At 46.3% G+C, this 26,676-nt stretch overlaps 6 protein-coding genes across 15 annotated transcripts; 2 read left to right on the top strand and 4 right to left on the bottom strand.

The window, feature by feature from the left end:
* Window positions 1-277: 277 nt before the first annotated feature.
* LOC6555691 (S-phase kinase-associated protein 1) lies at window positions 278-1,785 on the bottom strand. Its single transcript, XM_001982383.3, has 2 exons — window positions 1,627-1,785; window positions 278-1,015 (listed from the first exon to the last, which is right to left on the bottom strand). The coding sequence occupies exon 2, from the start codon at window positions 989-991 to the stop codon at window positions 503-505; it is 489 nt and encodes a 162-aa protein (XP_001982419.1). The 5' UTR covers window positions 992-1,015; window positions 1,627-1,785; the 3' UTR covers window positions 278-502.
* Window positions 1,786-2,075: 290 nt separating this feature from the next.
* LOC6555511 (histone-lysine N-methyltransferase Suv4-20) lies at window positions 2,076-9,888 on the top strand. Of its 2 annotated transcripts, none has more exons than XM_026983153.1 (3): window positions 2,076-2,782; window positions 4,091-4,811; window positions 5,041-9,888. In XM_026983153.1, the coding sequence occupies exons 2-3, from the start codon at window positions 4,104-4,106 to the stop codon at window positions 8,260-8,262; spliced, it is 3,930 nt and encodes a 1,309-aa protein (XP_026838954.1). In that variant the 5' UTR covers window positions 2,076-2,782; window positions 4,091-4,103; the 3' UTR covers window positions 8,263-9,888. The 2 variants fall into 2 exon arrangements, with proteins under 2 accessions (XP_026838954.1, XP_026838955.1); XM_026983154.1 differs by lacking the exon at window positions 2,076-2,782 and adding an exon at window positions 2,868-3,444.
* Window positions 9,889-10,223: 335 nt separating this feature from the next.
* LOC6555510 (RING-box protein 1A) lies at window positions 10,224-11,148 on the bottom strand. Of its 2 annotated transcripts, XM_001982381.3 has the most exons (3): window positions 10,921-11,145; window positions 10,815-10,842; window positions 10,224-10,735 (listed from the first exon to the last, which is right to left on the bottom strand). In XM_001982381.3, exons 1-3 carry the CDS (start codon window positions 10,996-10,998, stop codon window positions 10,515-10,517), a joined length of 327 nt encoding a protein of 108 aa, XP_001982417.1. In that variant the 5' UTR covers window positions 10,999-11,145; the 3' UTR covers window positions 10,224-10,514. The 2 variants fall into 2 exon arrangements, with proteins under 2 accessions (XP_001982417.1, XP_015008783.1); XM_015153297.2 differs by having other exon boundaries at window positions 10,815-11,148.
* A 2,525-nt stretch (window positions 11,149-13,673) lies between these two features.
* LOC6555666 (GATA zinc finger domain-containing protein 1) lies at window positions 13,674-15,351 on the bottom strand. The gene is made up of 2 exons (XM_001982380.3): window positions 14,157-15,351; window positions 13,674-14,083 (listed from the first exon to the last, which is right to left on the bottom strand). Exons 1-2 carry the CDS (start codon window positions 15,205-15,207, stop codon window positions 13,875-13,877), a joined length of 1,260 nt encoding a protein of 419 aa, XP_001982416.1. The 5' UTR covers window positions 15,208-15,351; the 3' UTR covers window positions 13,674-13,874.
* Window positions 15,352-15,721: 370 nt separating this feature from the next.
* LOC6555801 (protein suppressor of sable) lies at window positions 15,722-24,104 on the bottom strand. 8 transcript variants are annotated; one of them, XM_026983075.1, is made up of 6 exons: window positions 24,088-24,104; window positions 20,873-21,238; window positions 20,573-20,817; window positions 18,525-19,843; window positions 18,340-18,464; window positions 15,722-18,220 (listed from the first exon to the last, which is right to left on the bottom strand). In XM_026983075.1, the coding sequence occupies exons 2-6, from the start codon at window positions 21,141-21,143 to the stop codon at window positions 16,113-16,115; spliced, it is 4,068 nt and encodes a 1,355-aa protein (XP_026838876.1). In that variant the 5' UTR covers window positions 21,144-21,238; window positions 24,088-24,104; the 3' UTR covers window positions 15,722-16,112. The 8 variants fall into 8 exon arrangements, with proteins under 8 accessions (XP_026838876.1, XP_001982415.1, XP_026838877.1 ...); XM_001982379.3 differs by lacking the exon at window positions 24,088-24,104 and adding an exon at window positions 23,418-23,825; XM_026983076.1 differs by lacking the exon at window positions 24,088-24,104 and adding an exon at window positions 23,418-23,825 and having other exon boundaries at window positions 18,525-19,840.
* Window positions 23,895-26,098, top strand: LOC6555550 (caspase-8). The gene is made up of 5 exons (XM_001982378.3): window positions 23,895-24,347; window positions 24,443-25,222; window positions 25,281-25,652; window positions 25,725-25,879; window positions 25,936-26,098. Exons 1-5 carry the CDS (start codon window positions 24,258-24,260, stop codon window positions 26,066-26,068), a joined length of 1,530 nt encoding a protein of 509 aa, XP_001982414.2. The 5' UTR covers window positions 23,895-24,257; the 3' UTR covers window positions 26,069-26,098.
* The last annotated feature ends 578 nt before the right edge of the window (window positions 26,099-26,676 follow it).

Genomic DNA, 26,676 nt, shown 5'->3' with positions numbered 1-26,676 from the left:
ACACCAAAAATTAAGCGTCAAAAATCGGATTCCCACACCCGTCGTAGCTTTTGAAAAGCAACATGAAAAGCTTTTCAAGTGCTGCAACACGCACATATTAACAATGCGTTGGCGCGCTTTTCAATTGCTGTAGATGATAACTACGAGAGATGAATGATACTGCTACAGAACTACTTGTTATCTGCCGCACGCATGAGCTTACGAATAAAGTGACTTCTCTAATAATGCTTCTCAGCGATAAGCAGTATGCGGGGAAGCCCATAAAATGTACTGAGCCTTGTGTTTGGGTAGCTATATTTATTAAGGTGAAATCAAATGTTACGCATATAGATTAAATAGAGTTTTACATTCTCTCATATACATATATATATATGGGATATATGTACGACGAAAAAATTAACCCCGCGAATCACATCAAATTGATACAAAACTCCAAATGAGGCTCTGCTCCCGCATCCGCCAGCTGTTTCAACTTAATGTTGGTCCCGTGAAATGCCGCGCCTTACTTCTCCTCGCACCACTCGTTCTCCTTGCGCACCTGCTCCTCCTCGGCGGGCGTAAAGTCCTTCTTTATGTTGAAGGTCTTGCGAATCTCCTCGGGAGTCTTGCCCTTGATCATGTTCGCAACAGTCTTGCAGGTGAGCTCCAGGAGGCCCTTGATGTCCAGATAGTTGGCAGCCAGGATGAGCTCAAACAAGGTGCCCTGATCCACCTTCAGGAAGTCCGCATCCCAAGAGATAATGTCGTCTGTGCGCTTCTCCTTGCTCTCATCGTCCTCCGTTGGCTGGGGGTCGTCCTTGTGGTAGTGGGCCCAGGTAAGCACCTTGCGGAGGATCGTCGAGTTGACATTGGGCAGCGGCACAATGGCATTCTCATCGTCCTCCATGCCGCAGTCCTCCAGCATTGTCTTGATGGTGCCGGAGCACTTGGCGATCTGGATGTCCGTATCAAAGATCTCCTCGTCCGAAGATTGCAACTTGATGCTGGGCATTTTGGGCTTATTTGGTTTGCTTTCCTGGAGTTAGGTTCAGTACAAAACATTAGGTTCAGTTTGAAAAATGTGTGACGGTGCGTGCAATCAGTGTGTGTTTTCTACTGTATGTGTGGATCCAAAATGCCAAATAGCCAAAATGTCGTATTGATGCACTTTCAGACCAATTCAACAATTATTGGTATAACGACTTTTGGAAGATAAAGGCGTGTGTGTAAAAGGAATATACGCAACTAGGATGCAAAACAATAGCAATCCCTGCACTTCGCAGCACAAATTCGCAAAGTCTACGGCGATGTTGATAAAAGGACTTGGAACACGTAATATGTACATGCGATGACTTGTAGGAAATGCCTGTGTTCGAAACTCGCTTCTTTTGTACCAAGATGGCAATTGAACAATTGCGCTGATTCCTGAGCGATGATACAGCGACGAAACGGTGATGAATGGTAGTGCAGGGATTATATAGAACCGAAATATAAAAAAAAATGCACTTTCCAGAAAGGCGCACACATGCACATACAAACCGATTCTCACACACATGCATGCATGTCCGTGCGTATGTTCGTTTTTCGTGGTGTTTCGAAAGCGTACTTGCGAGCTATTTGTTGACTTTCAATTGTTTTCCGACTTACCGTAGGATGATGCCTTAAATGTGCTGCAAATATTTCCACGACGCTCCAATTGAGGATATAAATCGAAACACAATTCAGAAACAGAAGTGACAATTCTCAAGTAGAGTGACCAGATGGCGTTACTCCGAAAAGACAATTGTCGTATTTAGCACAGACACGAACCACAACCAACGCACAATAAAAAAAAACTGGCGGAAGCGAGGGCAACTTGTAGCCCTGGTAATGATCTTGGCGCCGAAGTATAAGAATACAATACAAGAATTCTTATGAACTTGAATCACAACGCGGAATATTGATATATGCTCCTGCACACGACGCAACTGCGCTACACATCGCGACACTCCGAACACTTTGACACTGAGTCCCAACATCAACGGAAATCAATTTGTCTGCACACGACGTACACTCGATACTTGCAAATGGGCGTTCGTCTCGGCTAACTGTGGTGATAATCGTAATCGCAGCAATCGATGTCATTCAATTTATCGATACATATCGTCAGTGGCCGAGGCATCAACGTCTTTTTACATCACTAATCCGAGTATCGCGGAAAAAAAGCAGCCGCATTTTGTAAATTAAGTCCGAATTAGAGCCGATACAAGGCCTGATTTATTCGGCAAAAGGAGCGGCGGTAGCAAATAGCAACACTTGGTGCAAAGAACGCAAAAGAGAAAGAAGTGAAAAAAAAGCATACATACATACGCACGTACACACATCTCGCTCGTCGAAGGAATATATGTATACGGTTGGGTGTGCGTGTGCTTGTGTGTGCTACAGCAGCTTCTAGGCGTGAAAGAGCGAGGGATACATTCCCTTCCATACTCGCGACTTTTGGAGCGTCTCGCGAGCGAGCGAGAGAGAGAGAGAGAACGAGAGCCATGGACGGCGTTTGGATGTTTTTGGGGAACAAAGGCGTCAAGAGCTAAAATGATTTGGCAGTGCAAGCGCGATTTATTTTGGATACGCAGCCAAAGCCAAGCCATCCAAAACGGATTCCATCTCCGATCCAGTGTTTCGCCGTGTGCATGTGTGAGTCTCAACGAAAAGCCGTGGAAAAAGAGGGACACACTCACGCACATCAAAGCAGCAGACAAAGCATCGTTCTGCGAGTTCGAGCGAGAGGCACAATAGCGCCTTAGTGAATAATTCATTTAAGGTAAATGCAAACAAAAAATCGAAAAAGTGCAAAAAAAAAATCCGAACAGCATGAAGTGCATAAACACAGCAAACTGTGCGTGTATGTGTGCGCGTGTGTGTGTGTGTAACAGGCGCCGCCATTTTCCGTTCCCATGCAACCAGCGACTAGGGTTGGCAAACCGCTTCAAAATGCTGCTAACAAAAAAAAATTGGCGAAACCCATCTGCAAAGCTACATCCCCAGTGAATTTTATTGTAAACACCCGTTTTTCGGTTCCCCCGCACACAAGTGTACCTAATTTGCAAGCCTTTGCGCACTTGGCAACCCTTCATCGCCCATTCTCACTGCGCATATGCCTCCTTCTCGCTCTCACCTGCGTTCATGTGGCAATGCGTGTGTATGCGTTTGTAAACAGCTGAGAGAGCAATTTGCAAGCGACATCCATTTCCATTCAGAATAAATCGGGCAACAACAAATAGTCAATTCCAGCCATGTTTCCCAGCACCACCCACATGTGTTTATGTTAGTTTATGCCCAGAAACGGTACTTCAGTTGTTGCACAGCTTCAAGGAAATGCAAGATTTGCAATTACTGCTTGCAAATCGATAAGGCATTTTTTGTTGTGTTCGCGTTTTGCACACCAACATACGCTGTTAAACATCCATGTTAAAGTTTTCGGCAGTAAGTGTTTGTATTCCAGGATTACCGAAGTGTCTTTTTTTGTGGATCAATACTTTTTTTTACATGTGCTTTCAAGTTAATTGATTTTTGTTGAACGTGTGTGTGCCCTGGCTGAAAGGGCTCGGAATTGGTGCGAGCGAGAGGGATGGTTGTCAACGACATCAGTTACATGTCCTCTCTTTCTAGCTCTCCCTCTGTTTCGAACGGGAAGCCGTATGAATAAAAAATTAATTAGGGCCGTTTTCATCATAGCGAGTTAAGCAAATATATTTGTCAAAATGCTCGTATGCCAGAACAGATGTTTTGCGGTTTAAGGATTTTGCAAGCCATCCAATCTTGTGAGAGAGTGTGTATGTATGTGTGCATGTGTGCAGGACGTTTGCCTTTGTCCTAGTCTAGTCCTGGTGTATGGCCATCTCGCTCTTTACCGTGTCGCAGACAACAGCAGCGTTGCCAGATGTAGTTAAACAGCTTGTGCTTGTCAGTGATTCAAATTTCAAAACAGCTGATAATTGCCGGGTTGATTGGCTGTCATAGAACTAGTATTGATCGTATTGGCTGAAACGTTTCGAGAAATATTGAATAAAAAAGTGCACATATCGTATTGAATATAACTGTAATGCCTTTGGGTCCGTCATACTTGCAGACTGTCCTGCAGAATGGTCGTCGGCTCGAACCACACGCGGCGCGGTGAAACGGGCAGCAGATTTACAAACAGCAATAGCTCCAGCAGCTCAAACGGTGGCTCCACCGCTTCGGCCAGCAGCACCACCAGCGCAACGTCTTCACTAGCCACCAATTCCACGTCGACATCGACGGCTGCGGCTCTGTTGTCGTCCATGTCCCACAAGAGCCATGGCCCCCCGCCATCCGCACCCCCATCTGCGCACCACCAGACGAGCCAGCAGCACCACCAGGTGGCCCACAACCAGCCACATGCCACCAATTACCAGCAGGCAAACCAGCACCCTAGCCACCATCACCAGTCCCATCAGTCTTCGAACGGCAGTGGCGGAGGATCTGCTGGATCGGGATCTGGTTCGGTGGTTGGTGGACTCAATGGTTGCAACGGCAGCGCCGTCAGCCGCCTGTCGCAATCCACTGGCATGTCGCCGCGTGAACTCTCCGAGAACGATGACCTGGCCACATCGCTGATTCTCGATCCGCATCTCGGTTTCCAGACCCACAAGATGAACATACGCTTCCGGCCTCTTAAGGTGGATACGCAGCAACTGAAGGCGATCGTGGATGACTTCATCCACACGCAGAACTACGACATAGCCATCCAGCGCATCTACGAGGGGCCGTGGATACCGCGTCATCTCAAGAACAAGAACAAGATTGCCACCAAGCGGCTCCACGATCATGTAAGTCGGACTTTCCTGTGCAAAAAACCCCGTTTACTTTACATTCGGTTTGCTTTTTATACGAAATATAAGGTTTATCTAGCAAAGGTCATTCAAAAACTAAACTAACTGACTAAAATCCTTTCTTGTTTAGCAATTTACGTTTATTTTGAAGCACAGCTACTCGCCTTTATGGTGCATATTGTAATTCATATTAATCGAGATGCCCACATCCCTCAATGTCTTCCAGATCGTCCGGTACCTGCGCGTTTTTGACAAGGACAGCGGCTTTGCAATCGAGGCCTGCTTCAGATACTCACTGGAGGAGCAACGTGGTGCCAAGATTAGCTCGACGAAGCGTTGGTCGAAGAACGACAAGATCGAATGCCTGGTGGGCTGCATCGCCGAGCTGACGGAGGCGGAGGAGGCCGCTCTGCTGCACTCTGGCAAAAATGACTTCTCAGTGATGTATAGTTGTCGCAAGAACTGCGCCCAATTGTGGCTGGGCCCGGCTGCCTACATCAATCACGATTGTCGCGCCAACTGCAAGTTTTTGGCCACCGGCAGGGACACAGCGTGTGTGAAGGTCCTGCGCGACATTGAGGTGGGGGAGGAGATAACCTGCTTCTATGGCGAGGACTTCTTCGGGGATTCGAATCGCTATTGTGAGTGTGAAACCTGCGAACGGCGCGGTACTGGAGCCTATGCCGGAAAGGATGACGGCCTGATGCTGGGTCTTAGTATGGGACTCGGTTTGGCCAGCAGTGGACCTGGTAATAGTGGTGGCTATCGTCTGAGGGAGACAGACAATCGGATTAATCGCATCAAGAGCCGAGCCAACTCCACGAACAGCACCTCAAACAGCAACAGCAATACAAATGATTCCACTGGGCCCAGCGAGAGTAGCAGCACAAATGGATTGGTGGTTTCTGGAGGAGCAGCTGGAGCAGGAGGAGGCTCTGGTGCAACGCTGCCGCTACCATCGCAACAATCAACTGCCGGCAAAGAGGCCACAGCCGCTGTCTCTTTGCTCGAAAAGAAACTTCCAAATGTCGTGGTTTCACCGCTGACCATGAAGGAGCTGCGACAAAAGGGAATGACTAAGTACGATGCCGAGATGATCATGGCCAACGCAGCCTACCAGCAGCAGCATCATCATCAGCATCATTTCCATCACCACCATCACCATCATCACCATCACCACAATCATGGCCAGCACGCAAGTACTGGAGCCGAAGCTACAGCGGCCGTACAGCAAATGGCAGCCATGCAGAAGCCAGGCGTTGGTGGAACAGGAGCTGGAGGAAATGCTGGAACAACAACAGTGAGCAGCGTGGCCGCCGGAGCGGGCTCCGAGGCTAATGGTGGTCGTTCCACCAGTCTGCGCAAATCTATGCGTGTTAATAGCACCAGCAGCAGCATTTCCACCGCATCCGCGGACGAGGTGATCGCCCCAGTGGTAGTGGCGAGCATTCCGCTGCCCACCAAGGCACCGGTGGTTCTTGTGCCCCGTTGCAAGCCCGCCCAGATGGCCATTGCCGCGCTGCACCAGAGGCAGCAGCGTCAACTTCGACGTAGCGAACGCCAGAAGGAGAAGTTGACGGACGGCGAGAGCAGCGACACCAGCAGCGAGCAGCAAAAGAGAGAGCAGAAGCAGCAGGATCAGCAGCTGCCGCAAAAAATGTTCATCCTTGCAGAGGAACCAAAACCAGAGAAGCCGGAGGAGAAGCAACAGGAACAGCAGAAGCGTGTGACGCGGAATAGTGCGGGAAGAGTAGGATTGGTAGCCAGATTAGCCACTGCCCATAACAATAACATTGCAACCACAAACGCAAATAGCAGCAGCAGCAACAAAGCAACAACGATTACAAATTGTAATAATCATAATAGTAATAATAGCAGTAGAATTAATCATAATTCTAATCTTAGCGGTAGACTTAGTGTTAAATCGAGGAAGCCAGCACCAAGTGAGGCCTCGTCCATACCCTCATCCACATCATCAGAAAATCAGCAGCAGCAGGCAACGCGCCGCAGTTGCAGCCCGACTCCCGCCTACAAGAAGAACCTTTTGGCCAGCTTCGAACCCGATCCTCCTGCCACCCAAGGAATCAAGGAGCAGCTAAAGGACGAATCAGTTACTTATTCACCGGTCAAGCAGAAACGCAGCAGGCGGGCAGCTGCTTTGGCGGCAGCGCAAAGTATTCACTGCGAAGCGTTGGGCGGATTCCCCACCGGATCTACTGGAGGCCAGCGCAAGAGAGCCCAGACGGGAGAACCTGCCACTTCGTGCTCCTCTACTACCATCAGCAATGTTGAACCCCTACTGAAGACTCCAGAGCGCAGGCTGAAACTAACGTTGCGCATGAAACGTTCACCAATCCTAGACGAAGTAATTGAGCTCGGAACGAGTCTAAGCAACGGCGGAGCTGGCCGAGGTCCAGCTGGCTCCCATCGGGAAGGGGCAGCAGGGGAGGGATCTGCTAGAGGTGCGCTAAATCTAACCGGCAGCAGCTCAAATGGTATCGAATACGAGATACTGCGCATGGAGGGCATTTCAGAGCATGGCAACGATGACGACGAAGAGGAGGAGGAGGAGGAAGAAGAAGATGAAGAGCCAGCTGCCGAGGAAGAGGAGGAGCCGCCGCCTAAGGAGGAGCTGCAGCTGGTCACCAAGAAGCAGAGAAAAAAGCAGCGCAGCCGGAGCAGGAGCAGCCAACGCAGATCGCCTGCGCCAAGCAGTGTCTATGGAACACCGCAGAAGAAGCGCCTCCGCTTGATCTTTGGCAACGAGTCCCACACCATAGACATTCCACCAGCACCAGCAGAGGGATCGGGCTTGGATGACCTAAACAGCAGTGGCGGCGGGGGCGACGAGTCCTTCAATGCCTCCTATGCCAGCAGCACAAGCTTGACGGTTAATACATCCTCAAGCAGTACCAGCTCATCCGGTGGAGTGGGAGGCGCCACCTCCACCTCTACAGAGGCTGTGGACTCCTCCACGGTGGGCCCGCACATTGCTGCCCAATCACCTTCATCGACGACCAGCAGCTCCTTTCAATCGGCCTGCACATCGACCACTAACACCAACAGCAATAGCTACTTTCCCAATGGCAAGCAACGAGCGGCAGGCGAGGATTCCTATGCGATGCACTATTACCAGCTGGGCAAGTTTGCTGGAACCCCGAGTCCGGGACAAGGACAGGCCATTGTGAGCAGCAGCAGTGGTTCATCAGGAGGAGGAGGATCTGGAGCTGGAGCTGGTTTCCTGAGCATGCCCAAGCACACATTCGGCACCTGTGCCCTCCTGGCCCCCACCAGTTTCGCCTGCCTGCAAAATCAGCCTCCGATTAGCCAACAGAAGACCAGTAGCGGCGGAGGAGTGGGAGCGGGAGCGGCAGTGGTGCCCACTTCCACTTCAACAGGCGCGGTCACATCTCACCATTATAATAACAACCATCACGGCCAGAAATAACCAACGACTGATCTCCAAGCAAATTGACTAAGCACAGCTGCCATTGCCAAGAAAAGGGGAGGAGCACGCAGGGGGAGAGTCCGGGACAAGGACATGGTGGAGCACCAGGTGCAGGGAAGCAGGAATAGCAACGGATGGAGACTGAGAATTGCTGCGCTGCTGGCGTCGTTGCCTTTGCTGCTGCTGAGTCCAAGCACCTTTTAGAAACCGTAGGCTTAGATCTTAGTCCAAGTAGATCCTTGATATACCCTTGGGTTTTCACATTCAGGAAGCGAAACAACAACAGGCTGACCAATTTGTTAATGCGAATCCGGATATATACCAGATTGTAACTTGTTTTATTTTTGCTTTCTTTTCTATTTCTCTCTTTCTCTTTGTGATTACTCCCCATTTCTCCCAAACCCTTTTACTTTGTGTTCGCGTTGCATGTCGCGCGCGTGTGTGTGTGTGGTGTGCTTTTATTTTGCAGGTGGCAGTCTAAAGCGTAGAAGTAGGAAAAGGTCGCAGGAAAGTGCCGCGTGTTGCAAGCACGACAGCAGCAGGAGCAACCGGAGCAGCGGCAACATCGGCAGCAGCAACCGCCACAGCCACAGCAGCACCACCAGCAATTTGATAGTTAAAAGGCTAAGAATAGAGTTAAATCGCATTCAAATCATGTACAGTTGAGAGCTAGCACCAGAAGGACGAGCAGCCCAGGAGCCGTTGCGAGTAAAATGGGCGGATCTAGGAGCGCATTCTGAATGCAATGCACCTAGACACTGTGCAGCGGTTTTAGACGCCTTACAACCCAACCCAACACAACACAACACAACCCAACTTAACTTTACACGAAGCAAGCCCCTCTGTGGCAAAAAACGAAATAACCACATAGAGGACTCTTAAGGACTAAGGACCCCCACAATAGCCAACAAGCAAACAATAGTGCCGCAGCAGCAGCCGCAACCAGAAGAGCAATATTTAAACAATTACGTATATGCATGCACATGGTGTATATATGAGCAAGACAAACTTAATATTAATTGCAAGCCGAGCTAGATGAAGAGGGGAGGAGCGCAGCTAGCAGAGCGTACATTTTCACATATAACAATGTATATAAACCAAAAAGCGGGAAATTAAATTATAAAAACCAGCGAAAACGATTAAACAGAACATTCAAATAAACTGCTAAATACAACTCGATAAAAGTGGTGGTTCAAGTGGTTCGACGGACTATGCAGTCTATGCAATCTGGTTTAAATGCATCGCCTTGCCAATTCACATGAATCTAAATCAACTCGCACTCCCTGCCCTTCGTTTAATTGCCAGTTTTTAATTTGGTCTCTGTGAAGTTTAGTTCTTAAAACCTAAAACTCGACAGACGGAAAACTATAACCAACCATCACAGCCACACACACACAAACACGAAGTAAATTTGATGATTTTTTAACGACATGATTATTTTTTGTTTACCGATAAGTTTAGTTTGTAGCATATACAATTAAACATTAATCATACTTGATATATATTATATACTTTATTCATATCTGTAACTAATGTGTATTATTTTCTAAGCCACCAATAATTTACAGCTGCCGCGGCCGCAAAACATTCATAATAAACTAAAGAAGAACATTTAGTTTTTACAAACGCCAGCTTTTTCTTTCCTCGACTGATTTTGATTTGTTTACTCGAAACAACTATCATTATTAAGGGGCTCTCAGTTTCCCAAACTCGCAATATATACATCTATATAGTTTATAGTGGGCATGGTCATCCTGCTACTACCGAGGTATATACTCGCCATTTACCATCCCAGGACAATCGAAGCACCCCTAGATCCTTGTATAAATTTTTGCAAATCCAAAGACTAAGCACCTTTCCTGCAAGTCATGAGTTATATGCTCCTCTCAGTACTCAGCGGATTTCGCGGTGAGATGCCCTCTTCCCGGTTCATGCCGACTACAAGACCGAAAGGCACAGAGTTCTGGCTAGTTTTCTCCATCTGTTGCAGCTTTTATTTCACGCGTTACAAAAAGGTGTGCTTCCCGGGGAAACGCGGGCATCGGTAACTGCGGAACGGATGGTTACTGATTACCGGTTACCAGTTGCCAGTTCACGCGATTTGCCCCACTAGCTTAAGATCTAAAAGGGTATTACAAAGGATTGAATATCCAGATGAAGCAGGCCATCATCAGACTTGCGGGATGGCAAGGATATGCTAGGCGCAAGGGCTCTTATAGTGCTGCTCCATCTGGTGCGTCCTGGGAGGCATTTTAGTGTCCGTACTTCTGGAAATCCCACTCGCGGTTGTCCAGTGGGCAGACCTGGCGCGTCTTTAGCCAGCGAGAGATGCAGTGGAAGTGGAAGGCGTGGTTGCAGACGCCCCAGGCCACGGTGCACTCCTCGCTGGTGGCGGACGCCTGGTTCGCCTGGCACTCGATGCACAGGTCCATGATGTGGTTGCGGCAGATGGCGCAGTTGTCCACCACGATGTCTGCATCGAAAGGAAATCGAAATGGAAAGCGGTGATTCCCCTGATTCGCAGGACTGCAATTACTGATAATACTACTTACCCCAGGCCCACAAAGCCACGGCGTTCCACTGTTTTCGAGGAAGCGGGTAGGTGTTACCATTAGTACGTTCAATGCCAATGACCCAGCTTTTTTGCTGACCACTTACCTTCTTCACCTCAAAGCGTTTTTTCTCGCCCTTGCTGCTGCTGGAGGGCACCTCGAACTCTTCCTCGTCGACCTCCATGTTAAATAAATCGCAATGTGTCCCAAGAAATAGCTCGCAAAACGTTAATCTCGGTTTTTGCTGTTCCGTTCCGTTTCGACAGTAAATCTATCGACAGCCAGTGTGACCGTTGGTTGGGCGCGCTTTATACGATATCGCTTCCGTTTGGAGTCGATAACTTAATGTTACCATATCTTAATTTTTGTTTTGGTTTTTTTTAAGGGGTAACATCAACAAAATTTGCAAAAAATGGTTAAAAAATTCGATTCCTATTTTTGGATACAGTTCAATTGGAAATTTAAAAACGACGTATGACATTCCATATTCAGACAATTATTTTTAAAGTTGTGGCCAAAAAACTGATTATTTTATGTCGGAAAATCGGAAAAATTACTTTTGGCAAATATTCGATATTTTCTATGGCAATTTTCATCATAACTTCCATAAAAATTATCATAAAGATGAAAGAATAACAGTTTTGAACAGCTAATTACCAACGCTAAACATCCCTATCACTTTTTGACGGATTTGGGAAAATAAATTTTTTTGTGATTTTTTGACTTTTTTTGTAAGGGGTAACATCAACAAAATTTACAAAAAATTGCCAAAAAATTCAATTCCTATTTTTGGATACAGTTCGATTGGAAATTTAAATACGAGCTCAACGACGTATGACGTTCCATATTCAGACAATTACTTTTAAAGTTGTGGCCAAAAAACTGATTATTTTATGTCGGAAAACCGGACAAATTACTTTTGGCAAATATTCGATATTTTCTATGGAATTTTCATCATAACTTCCATAAAAATTATCATAAAGATGAAAGAATAACAGTTTTGAACAGCTAATTACCAACGCTAAACATCCCTATCACTTTTTGACGGATTTGGGAAAATAAATTTTTTTGTGATTTTTTGACTTTTTTTGTAAGGGGTAACATCAACAAAATTTGCAAAAAAATTGCCAAAAAATTCAATTCCTATTTTTGGATACAGTTCGATTGGAAATTTAAATACGAGCTCAACGACGTATGACGTTCCATATTCAGACAATTACTTTTAAAGTTGTGGCCAAAAAACTGATTATTTTATGTCGGAAAATCGGAAAAATTACTTTTGGCAAATATTCGATATTTTCTATGGAATTTTCATCATAACTTCCATAAAAATTATCATAAAGATGAAAGAATAACAGTTTTGAACAGCTAATTACCAACGCTAAACATCCCTATCACTTTTTGACGGATTTGGGAAAATAATTTTTTTTGTGATTTTTTGACTTTTTTTGTAAGGGGTAACATCAACAGAATTTGCAAAAAATTGCCAAAAAATTCAATTCCTATTTTTGGATACAGTTCGATTGGAAATTTAAATACGAGCTCAACGACGTATGACGTTCCATATTCAGACAATTACTTTTAAAGTTGTGGCCAAAAAACTGATTATTTTATGTCGGAAAATCGGAAAAATTACTTTTGGCAAATATTCGATATTTTCTATGGCAATTTTCATCATAACTTCCATAAAAATTATCATAAAGATGAAAGAATAACAGTTTTGAACAGCTAATTACCAACGCTAAACATCCCTATCACTTTTTGACGGATTTGGGAAAATAAATTTTTTTGTGATTTTTTGACTTTTTTTGTAAGGGGTAACATCAACAAAATTTGCAAAAAATTGCCAAAAAATTCAATTCCTATTTTTGGATACAGTTCGATTGGAAATTTAAATACGAGCTCAACGACGTATGACGTTCCATATTCAGACAATTACTTTTAAAGTTGTGGCCAAAAAACTGATTATTTTATGTCGGAAAATCGGAAAAATTACTTTTGGCAAATATTCGATATTTTCTATGGAATTTTCATCATAACTTCCATAAAAATTATCATAAAGATGAAAGAATAACAGTTTTGAACAGCTAATTACCAACGCTAAACATCCCTATCACTTTTTGACGGATTTGGGAAAATAAATTTTTTTGTGATTTTTTGACTTTTTTTGTAAGGGGTAACATCAACAAAATTTGCAAAAAATTGCCAAAAAATTCAATTCCTATTTTTGGATACAGTTCGATTGGAAATTTAAATACGAGCTCAACGACGTATGACGTTCCATATTCAGACAATTACTTTTAAAGTTGTGGCCAAAAAACTGATTATTTTATGTCGGAAAATCGGAAAAATTACTTTTGGCAAATATTCGATATTTTCTATGGAATTTTCATCATAACTTCCATAAAAATTATCATAAAGATGAAAGAATAACAGTTTTGAACAGCTAATTACCAACGCTAAACATCCCTATCACTTTTTGACGGATTTGGGAAAATAAATTTTTTTGTGATTTTTTGACTTTTTTTGTAAGGGGTAACATCAACAAAATTTGCAAAAAATTGCCAAAAAATTCAATTCCTATTTTTGGATACAGTTCGATTGGAAATTTAAATACGAGCTCAACGACGTATGACATTCCATATTCAGACAAATATTTTCAAAGTTGTGGTCAAAAAACTGATTATTTTATGTCGGAAAATCGGAAAAACGACTTTTGGCAAAAATTCGATATTTTCTATGGCAATTTTCATCATAACTTCCATAAAAATTATCAAAAAGATTAAGGAATGACAGTTTTGAGCAGCTAACATCAACAAAATTAATTAATTTCAAATCATAAATCTCGTTGCCTTTATCCATAATTACAAAAATTGATTTTATTTATTGTTTGCTGATTTGAGTTCAGTTGGCATTGCAGTACACAAAGTACTTTCCGAATTATTCCTTACTCGGCTAGCAGACGGCAAAATAGTCTGTTTACGAAGGGTAAAAGTTGCAATAAATTAGATTATTCAAATTCAAGGCTCCGGCCTTCTTGCCCTTGGGCCACCTTTTCTGCTAGGAGGCGCCGCCCGTTTTGTGGCCACTCCCCTTTTCCCGCTTGACCATCGGTAGCCGTGTCCAGATGTATCCGCCCGATCGTTGGGCAGTGTACTCATCCACATCCGGCAGGGGAAACGGAGTGCTCCGATCGAAGTAGTAGTTGCTAGGAGCATGCATCACGAACTCCAGGTAGCAGAGCTTTCGGGATAGCTCCTCGTCGGGTCCTGCAGACACGGAGATTGAAGCAATCACTAAATGACTTAAGGTAGCAGGGAGGACAGGACTTATGTGACATACCGATCAGATAGGTAGCGGGATCGAACCCCTCCTGGGGATCCGGACTGTCCTGCGTGGGTATCAGCCAGGTGAGAAAGGCGGACTTCTCGCAATAGGCGTCCACAAGCAAGCCGCGTATCTGGGCGTAGTACAAATTCTGATCCCCATCCACAATGCTTACGATGTCCCCGATTTGCATATAGCTGCCTTTGTAGAAAACGCTTCTCACAAACCTGGTGCTCGCCTGCACCTTCGGTGTCTTTTGCGCTGGTCTCTTGAAGAGAGTGCGACGATTCCGGGCTCCAGTGGCTCCGCCTGGACCCGCTGGACCGGACTTGCCATGCTTGTTGCTATTACTGGGGTGGGCACCAGCGCCCGCGAGATGTACGGAGCTGCCGATGGAGCCATTCGGGCCACTATTGTGGCCATTTGACTGGTTATTGCCGCTTCCGGGATTGCCCTTGCCCGTTTGCTTGGCCTTGAAGCGCGTGCTCTTCCGCAGACGCTTCATTATCGCTGGGGTCCGTGTGGGCGCCTGGTTACCTGTGCCATTCAGACTGCTACGGGTGATCTTGCCCGCAGGTTTCTGGCTGGGATTCGTTGCTGCCTCCGGCGAACTGGGAGCGACTTCCTCCTGAACCTGCGTCTGCGCTGGCGGCTTCACTGGTTTGTCCTCCCCTTCGATTTTGATGGCTCTCAGAGTACTGGGCGGCTGGACGACGCTGTCTCCCAGTGACTTCTGCTTCTGCACAGCCTCCTGCTCCTGCTCCTCCTTTACCTCCTTCACCTGCTTCTCCTCCGGTGGCTTCGTTTTCGACTCAATCGGCTGCTCCAGCTCGGCCACCGTTGGCATCCGCTCGTTGGTGGTAAGATCGTTGTCTATATCCATATCCGTAGAGTCCTTCTGTGTCTCGCAGGCGTAGACCGAAGCTGGGGGAATGGGGTTTTGAGAAGCCAACGCCAGATCTCCGGCGGCGTCCGCTTGGAGGCCATCGTCTGCGATTGACTCCCTGGTCGTGGGACTAACGCACTTGCTGCGCCCGCTGGGCATCACGTCGGCGTCGGTGGACATGGCTAATCCTTGGATCTATCGGTAAGCCCCTTATTCAGATTTTAGCGATTTCAAAACATTAAATGTCAGGCAATGGAAAACAACGTAGTGTGTAGAATGTTTTTGTTATGCCAGTGTTGCCAGACCAGATCGGCTGCACAGCATTGCCAGGTGGGCGAACCGTGCGGTGGCTAATGCAGCCCTGGCTCTTATTTCAATTCAAAAATGTTGCTACTAGATACGAAATTATAAATTATTAGTTACGAAATTGATTGAGCAAATAAACATATCCCACGCTGGCGAATTCAATATAGATTATGTCCCGCTTAAAAGTGTATTAGATTCGACGGAAGGCTTGTAGCTGGTAGAATTGCGCTCCACCGCTCGAGTATAAGTTCAAATAAATTAAACGTAAACAACTACCATGTAGAAATTAACTTCAAAGGGTCTATTTGAGGAGTGGGGATTATCGCTCGCTGTCAAGACAAGGGCTATTCGGTTATTTCTGCTCCTCTGGAAGGCCTAGCACAGAACATTACTTAAAAGATGTCATTTATTTTGAGTTCGTACGGCTAGTTAATTAATGTAGTACTCGCACTATCAAACAGATTATCCTACATTATATAAAATAGTTTGGTAAAAAGGGCTGCACATACCGATTCTACTTCACTGTTTGTTCTTACTCCGGTTTACTCTGTTATTTACTCTTAACTAGATTAATCAGTACCTCGTATAGCAGATAAGGTTTATCCTTACACCTAGCGAAAAAAAATAGTGACAATAATGGGGATTTGGGAGAATAAAATACAATTTACAATCAGGCCTGGGGGTGTTATGGGTTGGGAGAAAGGGTCATGGGGCATATCATCAACATGATTTTGGCAAAAGAAGTCTTTTTGCGTTGTGGGGTCGCGATGCATTGGATTTTAGATGTTGCGGTTCCGCTGGTTGCCGCCCCGCTGGTTGCGATTGTTCCCATTGCCGTTTCCACCTGGTCCTCCGCCCGGAAAGTGGCCTCTGCCGCCATTATTGTTGTTATTGTTGCCATTGTTGAAGTTCTTGAAGGCCATGCCCATGTTCCCCATGGAATTCATGTTGTTCATGACGCCAGCTCCTCCTCCTCCATTGTTCCCAGCAAATGGGTTGAAGGGATTGCCATTGGGCACAGGCCCTCCTCCGCCTCCGCCTCCTTGGTTCATTCCCAATTGGCCTTGTACTCCCGGATTTCCCACGCCCTGGTTTAATCCATTGCCATTCGGAGGCATTCCCAACAAGCCTCCTCGTGGAGGTGGCTGATTGAAAGGGGGTCCCAGGTTGCCCATTGGCATCATCATTCCCGACATGCGTAGCATTTGTATGTTCGGCGGGGGTTGCCTTAACATTTGGCTCAGATTTGGTGGGGGCTGCGATAGATTAGGAAGCACTACTCCTCCTCCTCCTCCTCCTCCTCCTCCTCCGCCTCCTCCTCCACCTCCTCCTCCCACTCCTGAATCTGCTCCGCCACCAACACCGCCGCCATTGCCGTTGTTCTCCTCGGGAATCTGCACCACCTGACCATTGTCATCTACGAAGATAAAGAGCTTGGCGAAGATCTGCTGCAGCGTTGTGTTGTTCACTATAAAACTGACATCAAAAATTTTCGGAGCATCATTCGGCAGCTGATGGAACTTCTTGAGCTCGGTAAACACCAAGGCGAGCTGCTGATTCACCATGATCTTATTGTTGCTGCCGAGGTTCTTGTACCAGTTGGAATCTTGCAGCAGGCTTCGGATTTCCGAGATTTGCTTGCTGCCCCCGGAAGCATTGGTTGCTGCAGAAGGTTTGGTGTTCGCCGTACTCGCAGCTTGCGTTTGCGCCTGGAGAGCGGCTCTTCTGGGATCGCGCCGTGGATCTGCCCGCATAGCAGGTTTTTCTACCTGCAGATTCGGAGGGGGCACCCTCATCGACGGCGGTGGCACACTCATCGACGGCAGGTTGACCAAGGACGGTGGCGGCGAACTGGGCGTGGAATCACGAACAGTGGTCTCAGAGTCTGGCGAAGCGATGCTCGAAGCGCAACGCCCACTGTTGTCAGCCGATAACGAGCTGGCGCCCGTGATTGGCGTGGAGCCCAAGGGTCCACTACTGTCAGGAATTTCCGGCAGGCCTATAATCCGACGCATTCGAGGATCCCGTAGATCCCGCTGCTCCTTGTGCAGGGCGCTGGCCCTAATCTGAGCGTAGTTGGTGTCCTCTATGGACACTTCCTGCAGCTGCCAGCGGAGTGGAGAGTGCGAGAAGATCCCCGCGTCGATCTCGGTGGCAGGCAAGTAGTGTTTCATCGCCACGAACGGCAGTCCCATGTCTGTATCACGCTGGTACTGTTCCTTCTCCTCCATAAGGTGCTTCTGTCGCCCAAGCTCCTGCTCTTTGGCGGGATCGAAATCATACATGGAACGACGTACATAAAGCGAAGGAGTTGTCGGCGGCAGCGCTGCTGTGATGCCAGGCAATTCCGGCATCTTCTGATCCTGGTCCTCCTGCTTGGGGGATTGGGATCCCGGCTCTGGCGTGGGAGTGGGGGTCAGCGAATGCGAATTGGAATTGGAGTTCTCATTGCTGGAGTCCACATCGCCATCGCCACTGTGGGCCTTGAAGGGATTGCGTATGATGTCACGGTAGAAAGCAGCTCTAGCCTCGGGGTCAGATTGTTTGTCGCCGAATAGAATCCGGCTGAGCACATTGGTAGAGGTGCTTGAGCCGGTGGGCACGGATTTATGTGTCAATGGATCTCCCCCAGGCAAATGTGGGTTCTCCTGGTTGGGCGACGTGGCACTGGCGGGCAGCAGTTGCCTTGCTGAGGATCCCTGACCCAGCATGTTGTTCATAAAGCTCGGCAAATCAAAAACAGATGGCAAGGGCGCCTCCTCTGTGCCGGAATCCTGGGAAGCGGCTTGCGGTGGCTTTGCTTGCTTAGGTTGCTGCTCCTCTTCGGCGGTGGAATCGTTGCCATCGTCTATGACCAGTTGTTCGTCGTCATCCCGATCGTCGTCCACTGAAATGAATATGTAATTTAATCAAAATTTTTTTCACAGATTATTAAAAACATTGCGACAGCATCTATACCCCACAATCAAAGCAATAGATTGGATAAAAATAGTTCCATCTACTCACGCGGATCGTTGCCGGAAAAGCTGACATGTGCATCCTTGAGGTACTGCGTGTAGTCCACCATAATGAATCCGTTGCTGTTGGAGTTACTATTGTTGGCCTCCGTTTCCCGCTTGGTTGTGGAAGTGCTAGTGAACATATAGATTCAATAAGAAAAGAGTATTCCGTTTTTGCAGTGATTAGCCTACCTGCTTTCCATTTCAGCTTGCCTTTGTGGCTTGGCATCCTCGGCCTTGCGCTGAATCTCACCGATCTCGACCAGCGTTAGGCCAGCCTCGGTTAACTGGCCAAACGGCACTTGAAGCATCTGCTCCAGGTTCGTAATGCCCAACTTGTTCAGCTTGGCCATGTTTTCAGCACTTAAGACGTGACTGAGGTTGGCCAAGTCCAAGTGTGGCGGTAGTGGTTTGGCCTCCGGCGATGTGCACTCCGCTTCTGAAGAAACTGCTGCTCCAGCAGCCGTCCTTGCTGCCGTTTTGTCAGTCCAGCGGGACTTGCGCTTCTTTTCTGAATGCGGCGGATTGATGACCATATCCAAAAGTGAGGGAATGCAGCCGCCGCCCTCCGCAGCCGCTTGCTGTTGCGTCTGCTGTTGCGTCTGCTGTTGCTCCTGCTGCTGCTGCTGCGCCTGCATCTGTTGCTGCTGCTGTTGCATGTGCTGGTCCTGCCGCCTGCCCATTCCGCCACCGCCCATCGAACTCCAAGTATTCTCCCGATTGAATTGCTCGCACAACTGTTCGTTCCGGCGCGCCATCTGCACCAAGGCAATGTCTCTCGATATTCGCTTGAAGTCACCAAGGATCTCCTTCGGAGCCGTCTCCATGTGCTTCAGCAGGATGTTGCGGAGTTGCTCGGAGAGTGGCTCGCCGTGGTGGAAGAGGCAATCATCGCCGGCATAGCAATCCATCCCCAGGTAGTAGTACTTGCAGGGAAACTCCTTGTGCATGTACGAGCATTTGTCCCGCTTGGCACAGCAGTCCATTAGATAGAACTTGCATAGCTCCAGCTTGCGGGGCTCAACGCGACTGCTGCCGCCCATCTTATCCTGTCCACCGCCGCCTCCTCCTTCGCCGGAATCGCGGCGATTACGCTTGGACCCGCCCCCAGCTAAGCCGCCTTCATGGCGATCGCGATCCCTTCGCTTGCGATTATTCCCGCCACGCTGGTGCTCCTTTTCTCTATCCCTTCCAGTCCGGCGGCGCTGGTTCATTAAGCCGGGTCCATTTGCGTCCTCATCGGAATAGGAATCATAGCTGCTGTACGGATCCTGCTGTGAGTCGTAACTCCCTCCGCCGCCCGCTCCAAGACAGGCTCCCCCGGTTGCGACTGACCCATCGTCCATGTCCCAGTCGGCGCCACCGAACCGCTGGCCGCAACTGGACAAGGGTGGTGCCACTCCTCCTGGGGGCGGACTGCCGCCACGTACGTTCATCATCTCATATTCGTCCATGTCCTCAACGCCGCCCGACACCCCAGACACGTCGTCCTCTTCACGTCGGGAGCGCTTCTGGAGCGGATTAAGATGAAGTCGATTAAAAAGGAAAGAATGAAAGAAAACATGTTGGTCAAAATCATAGAAAGAAGCTTGTAACCCGTTCAATTATTACTTAAATCCCTAAAAAAAAAAACAAAATGTAATTCTATGAGAAGCATACGATACATGTTTTCAACTAATATAAAAATGAAAGAGTTGTTAATGTCATGCCAGCTTTACTTTGCTGCTCCTATTCTAAGATCCCAATACTCGGCCCTGCCTTATAGACCGACCAAATGAGCTGGAACAAGCTAAACGAGCCATGCAATACGAAGTCCGATGGTTAATGATGAATTAAATGCAGGCGGAGCGGGGGAATTGGCTCGAAACAGAAAACAATTGGTCGTGGAACTTGGTCACGCTGGCTGGGTGAGCCACTTCCATGTAACGCCCAAGAACCATCTTGCATTTACAAACGTAAATATGGTAAATAAAGAACATGTCATAAGTGCAAGTCCAGAAATAGGTACAACTATATACACCTTGCTCCTGGAGGAAGAGGGTATACGGAATTCGTTGAACAGTATGTGAATGGCGGCGGAGTCTTTGCTGCTTGCAAATGAGTATGAATTTCAAGTTAAGTAAGAGGGTTTACAATATTTAAATAATTTTCTTGATTGTCGATGCTGTTAAAGTAGATCTCACAGAAACCAATCATTAATGAGTATGTGGGACAGCAGAGACATAATGTGATGGCCTCACCTGGTGCTCCTGGTCTTTCTTCTGCTCGCGCTCGCGCTCGCGTTCTTTCTTGCGTTTCCTTCGTCTGCTGCTGCGACTTGGCTGCAGAAGATGGTTTGCGAGGCCGGCTAGTCCCTCCCCGGATCCCTCCAAGGACACATCGCCCGCATCCTGGTTAGACGACCGCATGCGGGGCATTGGAGGTTCTATGCCCTTCTTCTTGAGAGCATTGGCAATGGCCATCTCAATGCTGCTGGCATGGTCATCTAGGGAAAACATTCGGATTAAACAAGGAATCAATGCAATTGGTTGAGCTTTCACCTTCCAATGGTCGGGGCTTCTTTGCCTTGCTGCTGGTGCTGTTTTGGGGGCCACCAGAATCTGTGATTGGTACCATATAGACGACTTCTTCGTCGGCATTTTGTGTTTTAGCCTCGACACCCTCAAACTGCACATCGTCGTCCCCTACGGAAGCCTTCTTTTGGGCTTGGATCTTTGGAGGCGACTGCTCCTCCTCATCGTCGTCGATCTCGCCATCCTCTAAATCCTCCGCCAAATCAAATTTGGGTGCATCTGCCAAAACGAGTGACATTGTCGATTTGACAGCTTATCTCTCACAGGATGAGATTATGATAAGCCGGTGAAAAGGGTCCTTTTTTTTGTTGGAGTCACGAGTGTTTGGAAAAGCTGTTGATAAGGGATTGGACTTTGAATACGTGCTCTGTATATGACAACATATATATATAAGTATTTCAAGGTCAAGTCCCAATCTAATTATATATAGGGACGTTAGGCGTGTTTCGAGCCTTCAATGCCCAAGAACAATAAAAAATATTTTCAAAAATGAAATCAGCCTCTAGTATTAAACAAAAAGATCCACATTAGGCCATATACCTCTTTTAAGTTAATAACTACGACTTAATAGAGTTAGTTTACTGCCTCCTATTCCCTTGTTTCCAAAGACATTCAAGGATGATATGAAATGTCCCATTAGCGGTCACAATTTTGAACAGAATGAACGGAATTGGGTTACACTAAAATCAAGCGTTGCTTGAATGAATGCTACATGAATGTTTTTTTGTACATTTTGGATAAGAGCGTGGGCACGCTCATAATTGAGGATAGTATTGCGCTCGGACCATGAGGATACGCCTTGGATCACAAAGGATTCAGGATTCGGAAGGCACCTTCAAGTGCTAGCGACAAGTTAAACAGGCTGCTTCTGCATGAACCAAAAAGGAGTATCTGGCAGATAGCCCAGGAAATGTGCGGTCTATCAGGACCATTCTTGTGCATTCACTCAGGCAGTAAAGTTCTGGACTACCTGATCTCAGTACTCGGGTTCCTGTGATCCTGGAAGTTTAATAACATTTTTTACTGCGAATGTTTGGATTGCTCCTTGTTGTTTGGTCAAAGTAGGACCGCTTCCTAGGTTTTAGGCTAGCAATTGCCAGTTCCTGAGTGTAGCAGCAAAATATTAAGGAAATCAGTTGGACGAATCAAAGCGTACGAGTTGCAAGGGTTGCGCCAGAACAGTTGTTGTATGGCTTAAATGGCATAACAAGTGGCTTAAATCATATTTTACAAACATCAAATTTCAGAACTCGAAACCAATTAGAATCCGAAAAGCAAAAGTCGGAACCACAGCAACGGAGCTTCCATTGAGCCTGGAAACAATGGGAAAGTCGTAGTCGTTGGGGTTTATTTTTGTGCGTAAGCGAAGTGAACCGTTATGAGCCACACGCGCATATGTACATAAGTGCACGTAGCGCTGTTCGTATATAAGATGTTCGTAGATGTATCTGCGCGCGGATGTGCTTGGCATATGACAAACCAACTACAAGCGTACATACATGCATATGGATGTAGCTGATGCACGCAATCATTTCGATTGATGAAAGTTGATTGAACAAATCAAATGTGTCGAACGACACTCGCACACGTACATATAGAGCGCGTGTTTAATTCTGACTCGCGATTGCTAAGCATGTCGACTCGCTCACACGCCCATGATCTAAGCAGGAAACACACACAGCCGAGGCTTGCGGTGTGAGTGCGCGCGCGTGTGTGTGTGTGGGTTGCGAGGCAGAATGTTTTTTTTTTTTCATTTATACATACATTCATATATTTTACAGCGACTGCAAAGCGAATTCGAATATAATTGTTACACTTGAGGTGAAAGTTTTGTTTTGTTTTTGGTGCGAATTTGTTTATATGCTTGGTTGAATAAATGGTAGGCGTGCATTCGTGAGGCCGCCCTGCTGCGCAGTTTGCACTTGCATATGTACATATGTACGTAAGTACATACGTGCGAACAGCAAACGAAAGGAACGCAATTTATCTTTTTGTTTTGCTGGCGTTCCAAAATCAAGTGTATGCTTTTTGAAAAATTGGCACCATCTGTCCCTTTCTAGCACCCACGTACGCGGGCGTGGGAAGACATGGCCATGAGCAACATACATACATACGCACACACATGCATATGCAGTGAAGTACATACAACAATTTGGGAACTATTATGGCGTACAAACATTTCATTTGTTCAATCTTACTTTCTTAGCGTGATTTTACGACTGTTTTCTTTTTTTCTTTATAGAACATTAACAACTTTTCGGTATTTGTTATAACATTGCTGTTCGGTTTTCGGTTTATATGTAGGATTTGGTTGGTTCGTTGTTTTGCATTTTGCTTTTCGGATTTCCTGTTTCAGTGTTTTGTTTGCGTCGCTGCTTACATAATGTAGAAGTGGTACAGTAGGTGGATAAATATATATATATATATAGAAGCATACATGTATGGCATTTAGCAGTGGCCTTACATAGATGTATATATATATATGTATATTCGCATATATGTGTTGACATACATCTGATGTATACGTATTTGATGACGAAGTGGTTGTGAGGTACATAGATAGGTACGGGAAAAATCGTTGAAGTTTTCGCAAATCGAATAGCGACTTTAGTCTTTTTTTCTGATACTATATGTATGTACAGATTTATATATATGTGCGTGAGGCAAGCGCGCGCTCTCGCTCGCACCCGCTTGTAGCTTGCTCTCGCCCTCTCTCTCTGCCTGCGGGCCCCGTATATCAGTATCTCTCCCTTTCTCTCTGTCTGTCTCTGTTACGCTCATGGACAGAATACAATATACAAAAACATTAAATTAATAAAACTTTTCGTCCAAAACATATTAATGAGGAGTTGTGTTGTTAACAGTTCAACAGATCTACTTAAATGAACTAGCGGTGTGAAAACATAAAAATATCAGTACATCGATATCTTTTGAAGCGGACATATCGTCGTATTTGATGATATCGTGATATCGATATTTGCACCTAGTATATTTGGTATTTCTTTAAAGCCGAGCACGCAAGCTTACCTTTAAAGCTTAAAGCTCGCTAACTCCGTAAAACATCGACGTTTTTTAAATTATAACCTTGCTGTGCTGTTTTTAAGCTTGCACATAGTTTATTTATTTTATATTTAAGAACAATCTTATTTGTTTTTTGAGCATGATTATTAAGTAGTATTTACCAGTCGTACAATCTCTCGCTGTTGTAGAAAATTGCATTTAAATTGTTCTGACACGCCACAGCAATGTATCGATATTGAGAGGTGGAAGTCGTGTAATCGACATCAGCGGATGCAAATTATCCACTAATCGATTTTCGTTCTTTATTAATTTAACTCGAAACATTTTGGCCATGGCCAGATCGAATCTGCTGATCCACCTGGACACCATACACCAAGACGATCTGATCTATGCGGAACGGGACATGAACTTTGCCCAAAAGGTGAGGCCACCTTCCTGGGATCTCTTTTTGAATATGACTCAAATTATTTACGTATCGGTTATTAAAACAGCAGAATTGTGTTTTTTTATATTCAGGTGGGCCTCTGCTTTCTGCTGTACGGAGACAACCACTCGGATGCCACGTACATTCTGCAGAAACTGTTGACCATGACACGATCGGACTTCCCGCAAAGCGATCTACTCATAAAGTACGCCAAATCCCGACCAGAAACCTGGAGAAGACATCTCGTGGAAGCTCTGTGCATCGTTGGAGCCCGAAAGGTGCTCCGTAAACTGGGTTTCTGTTGGCAGGAGCTAAAAATTCACTACTTGCCGCATGTCGCTGGGATCACGCTGCATGTGCATCCACTGTTGAAGAGCCTTTACAGGATGTGTGAGGAGTTGTCGGTGGCGCAGAGTGGTCGCTTGGTCCTAGATGTGGGCGAAAAGGTGGCGCGCCAGCAGGCAGGAGATCCACTTCGCTTCTACGATCCCATGTACCTGGAGATCTTTTTGCTGGACTGGCTGACCAGAAGATGCATACAGCTGGGGGACATAAATGTCATAGGCAGCAATGTTCAGCTGCTGATTGAGCATTTGAAGTTTAACGATTTAAAGGAGCAGGCCAAGTTGCTCATAGACACAATCATTAGTAACGCTCCAGAGCCAGATTTGGCTGAGATTGATGCGATGACAATCAAACAAGAGACCGAATCGGACAACCAGCAGTCGTCCAGCTGTTCCACAGCCGCAGCGCCTTCGAAAGCATCTGCTTTGTGCCGAATAAATGCTCTTAGGTTGACTCGGGAGAACGCAGGAATCGCCTTAATCATCAACCAGCAGGAGTTTCACCGGAATGTTAGCAAAGATCTTAAGGTTGCATCTCTGCTATATTAAGTAACAAATACAAGTATATCATTGCTGTTCCTTACAGAAATTTCTGTCACCCAAGCCTCTGAAAATACGCATTGGCACGGATGTGGATAAGAAACGACTAACCGAGGTATTTTCCTCGATGGGATACAATGTGGAGGCATACGACAATGTGGACCACCTGGACATCGTGCAGCGCATTCGGAGTGCGTGCGATAGATCGCTTCTGCGGGATTCCCTAGTGGTCTGCATCCTGAGCCACGGCTTCGAGGAGGCCGTCTACGGGGCGAACAGCATCGCCCTGAAGATCACGGACATCGAGAACGTGCTCTGCAGCTACGAAACGCTGTACAACAAGCCCAAGCTGCTAGTGATACAGGCCTGTCAGGAGAAGCCTGACCAGAAAGAGGAGCAAAACCAGCTTGGATTGCCCGTAAGGAGATTCATGGGCATGCCCAATTCATTTTACTAGAACAGCTATTACATCTTCCTATTCCTCGTTCAGTTTAAGATCGACGTGACCACCCAGTCGCCGAGCCAACACATCAACTTGGTGCGGGCCATGTCTACGGTGAGTGGATTTCCTGCTCTGCGACACACCCATATGGGCAGCTGGTTCATCCAGAGCCTGTGTGATGCCATAGAATGCCATTCTGCCAGGTAAATAGCTGCTGAAGCAAGCCGATTCATACTAAGTTGTTTTTTGCGACGTTTAGTGAACACATCGCCGATATCCTGATGATTGTCACCAACGAAGTGTCCGAAAAGCGAGGCCAAAACGACGAGTCCATGGTGCCAAATGTTCAAAGCATATTCCGCCAGCACGTCTACTTTCCACCTCGTCTGTGATTGTAGTTATACTATTATTAAAATAATTAATTAATAATTATTCTAGTGTCTTTGGTATAACCACTAGAATAATAAGATGCGTAACGCCATACGATTTTTTTGCACACGATTTTTTCGGGCTGGCTCTAGAGCTGGGATGAGGGATACCAATTTGATCTTGCAAGTAATCACACCTAAAATCACATACAGTACACTCACTGCTCGACCGGTGAGAGAGATTACTTGAACTATTTTGCGATGCATGCATAAATACATACATACATGCATGCATGTATGCATGCATGCATACATACATACATACACGCATTACACGTAACACATACACTACATACACACATACATGCATACATACATACATACACGCATTACGCATCTTATTATTCTTGTGTCTTTGGTTATACCCTGTACTCGTTACCGCCCATATCTGTCCCGCCTAATGTTTTTCATACTTTGTAAATATTGTTTTCTTGTATTATTGGGCGAACCGAATTTCTACCGATTTTCCAGAAAATGTCGAAATTTGTATCTGTTAGTCTCGACTCGACTAAAGCATTCATTAGCTTTTGTATGGGCACTCAAATAAAAGTTAAAAAAATTGTTAAATATTG

Source organism: Drosophila erecta, unplaced genomic scaffold, assembly GCF_003286155.1.
Source record: "Drosophila erecta strain 14021-0224.00,06,07 unplaced genomic scaffold, DereRS2 tig00000283-arrow-arrow-pilon, whole genome shotgun sequence".
NCBI lineage: Eukaryota > Metazoa > Arthropoda > Insecta > Diptera > Drosophilidae > Drosophila > Drosophila erecta.
Note: the sequence above shows the minus strand (reverse complement) of the source record. Positions and strands in the feature narration are given on the sequence as shown.